This window comes from Microtus ochrogaster, unplaced genomic scaffold (assembly GCF_000317375.1).
Source record: "Microtus ochrogaster isolate Prairie Vole_2 unplaced genomic scaffold, MicOch1.0 UNK60, whole genome shotgun sequence".
Lineage (NCBI taxonomy): Eukaryota > Metazoa > Chordata > Mammalia > Rodentia > Cricetidae > Microtus > Microtus ochrogaster.
The window spans coordinates 1032730-1036236 of record NW_004949158.1 but is presented as its reverse complement, the minus strand read 5'-3'; the positions used below and the strand labels follow the sequence as shown (position 1 = coordinate 1036236).

The following is a 3507-nucleotide window of genomic DNA, read 5'->3' as shown; positions in this document are numbered from 1 at the left end:
GAGAGGGAGAGGGAGAGGGAGAGGGAGAGAGAGAGAGAGAGAGAGAGAGAGAGAGAGAGAGAGAGAGAGAGAGAGACCTTGAACTTCTGATCCTTTTGCCTCCACATTCCAAATTCTAGGATTCCAAGCATGAGCCACCACCAGGCTTGGTTTCTGCAACACCACATATTAAAGTCAGGGCTTCATGTATGCAACATAAGCACTGCTAACAGAACTACATCCCTGACCTCGAACTGTTTGTAAATGCCTTATTAGTATCCCTTTCAAGATGAAGGCAAATAGAGCAGACTAAACAATTCGGATCCAATGTATGACAAACCATACATTTTGGTCTATTGTCATAAATTTGTTAAATTTAAATAAAAGTAGTATTTTTGTTATAAAATTTCTTACTTTGGGAACATGTGGATTAAACTCCACAGCTCTATGAATTGCTTCCACAGCATTAATTTCTGCTGTGCTTAACCCTCTTCTGGATGCTGTTTCTGGAGAGAATCTGTAAAGAAAACCACAGGACGAAGAAATGAACAAACTACATGTACAAAGTCTATTGGGAATGATAAACATGGATTCAGATTACAATATATTCCTCAAATCAAAGATGTTTCTGGCAATGATCCAAAGGCAAAACCATACAACCAATAAAAATGAAAGTAAAGCCTCTGGCTCAACGGTGTGCACCAGGCCACAGAAGGAATGAAAATCGCAGCCTGAAGTCAGAGAGCCTTTGGAGAGGTTCATTGAGCCCACTCTGAGAAGGGTAGCTACAGTAAGAAATGCCACTGAGGAACTCAAAAAATCTAGCAAACACAATCCAGACTTTTATAAAATTTTTAGGTGACAAGAAACTGCGAATATTTTATTCCAATTTATATCAAGATATACTACTCTTGATGAGCACCATTTGGTTGGTCTCTGACTCTCAATTAAATAATAATTTTTTTATTGAGATAGGGTCTCATCACTGGACCTGTCCAGATTTTGCATATCTCAACTGCCAAATAAGGAGAACTAAGGAGAGCCAAAGGTGTAAGAAAGGGAGAGTAACTTCAGTGGAAGGGTAAGATGAAGCCAGCTCATCTACCTGTACCTTGTTGTTAACAGAATCACTGTTACCACATTAAAGGTGTACTTTTTTTTGAGACATATATACACCAGGATGGCCTTTAGCTTGTTACGTAGCCAAGGCTAGCTTTGACTCCTGCTCCTCCTTCCAAAGGCTGGTGTTGCAGTTATAAGCTTCACACTCAATTCTCTGTGGGCTCTTCTTGAACCTGCTGTAGTAACTTGACACATATCATCCTCATTCAACCACCCTACAATATTATTTCCTTTTTTATAATTTTATTTCCATGTGCTTTTGTATTTTGTCTGAATGTGTGTCTGTGTGTTGGGTTCCCTGGAACTGGAATCACAAATCGTCGTGAGCGCCATATGGGTGCTGGGAATTGAACCCAGGTCTTCTAAAGAGCAGTCAGTGCTCTTAACTGCTGAGCCATTTCTCCAGCCACCCCTCAGCCATATTACTCTCAAAGTAACAACTTGCCCAGCTACATCTACTGTGTGGTAGTTTGAATCTGAGTACCAGCTTACTTAACTCGAAATAGCTCTGTCATCAAACCACATGCAGTGAGAAACCTCAGTCACAAAAGGGTAAGGGTTATTCAGGAGGAAATAGAGAGGAGAAAGCGCATTGTTTAAAAGTCAGTAGAGGAAAAACCCTTATTAAATGTTCAGCAGTCTTTCCAAATGATTGTGGTTTCAAAAGTACTCACTTATCTGAAACAGTCCTTGTTTTCAACAGTGCTGCTGTGTAGCAGATGGCTGCCGACTTTGGAAGGCTTATATCTGTAACAATATTGTCAACTTAGGTAGGGATTAAAAATGATAACTCATAGTACAAATTCATCAGCTGCAATACAGTGACATAGGCATCTGGACACATTGTTGGAAGATCTAAGTTTGATTCTAGATTTTACTATTTACTAGTTGGCATATCCCTGGGCTAGTAGCAACTTTATTGATCTCTCTTTCTCCCTCTCTCTCACTTTTTTTTTTTTTATGGTTTTTCGAGATGGGGTTTCCCAGTGTAGTTTCTTATAGACCAAACTGGCCTCAAACTCACAAAGATCTGCCTGCTTTTACCTCCTGGGTGCAACCCAGCCTAGACCTCTTTCCATACCTCTTAGTAGAGATTAAACTATGTTGACATAAGTCCTCTATATGATGACAACAGATATTCTACAAACATCGATAATAATCTGTTTACAATAAGACTAGTCAGAAGAAATCCACAGTATAATTAAATGTAAAAACTAAGGTTTGAAAAAATTAAAATACTTAACTGCTATTATATCTGGATTAATTTTAACTTTTTCCCTAAGTTTTTAGTTTTCCTACATTTTCTTAAAGAACCACATTAAGTAACTTGATGTGTTAACATCAAGTATGAAGTTAACTTGAGATCATAAAAAAATACAAATCCTTTTTCAGAAAACAGTGGTCTTAGAAGAGAGTGGCGCGCTTGCATGACACTCTGAGCTCGAGACTACACAGTAGGTGGAGATCTCAGGGAGAAAGCTGGTTTCCAGTGACAGTGGGTCTGCACAGTGATGTACAGTGAGCCGTGTAAACAGTAACCCACAGAGCATACCAAATAATGCAGGCCCTATCAATTTAGTGGGTTTTCCTTTATTCTAAACAAATCAGATCCCCTTCTGACTTTGGATACTCAGTTCCTAAGCTTGCACATCACAAATATCACAACAGGCTATGTACCCAGTAGGTTACATATGGAATGGGTTGCTCACAAATTTTCCTTTGAGTCTAAACTATTGCGAAGATCTGCCTAAAAATTCCAGATGTATAAAAGAAAGCAATTTCACCTTCCAAATGTATCACACTTCAACTTTCCCAAGTCGTGGGGATTCCTAAACTAGTGGGAGGAACCTCTGACAAGACAAAGGTGAGCGGCTTCCACGTTAGGTTCTAATGAGGCTGGGAGGTTTGCTGCATGGACTTTTATCAATTGTATATAAAAGGGGAAAGACTAAAATCAGAATAAATAATGACAGAGAAACTCGAAAGAGCTGAGCCAGGGTTATTAAATTAAGATTTTTTAAAAATAAACTTATGAAGCCCTAAACCTTAAGAAATGTATGCACAGCCGGGCAGTGGTGGCACACGCCTTTAATCCCAGCACTCAGGAGGCAGAGGTAGGTGAATCTCTGGGAATTCGAGGTCAGCCTGGTCTACAAGAGCTAGTTCCCGGACAGGCACCAAAGCTACAGAGAAACCCTGTCTCAAAAAACAAAACAAAACAAAACAAAAACAAACAAACAAAAAGAAATGTATGCACATTTAAAAAAATCCTAGCTGGACATGGTGGCATATACATTTAACCCCAGGACTCAGGAAGCGGAGGCAGGAGGCAGGAGGCAGGAGGCAGGAGGCAGGAGGCAGGAGGCAGGAGGCAGGAGGCAGGAGGCAGGAGGCAGGAGGCAGGAG

The 3507-nt window shown here is 40.2% G+C and overlaps 1 protein-coding gene across 5 annotated transcripts in view; it reads right to left on the bottom strand.

Moving 5' to 3' along the window:
* St7l (suppression of tumorigenicity 7 like) overlaps nucleotides 1–3507 on the bottom strand; it is a 62517-nt gene that overhangs the window by 26210 nt on the left and 32800 nt on the right. For all 5 annotated transcript variants that reach the window (XM_026777366.1, XM_026777367.1, XM_005369770.3 and 2 more), the window contains exons 10-11: nucleotides 1776–1848; nucleotides 394–496 (exon numbers count right to left, since the gene is read on the bottom strand). In XM_026777366.1, coding sequence (XP_026633167.1) covers nucleotides 394–496; nucleotides 1776–1848 — 176 coding nt within the window. The remainder of the gene's footprint in view (nucleotides 1–393; nucleotides 497–1775; nucleotides 1849–3507) is intronic.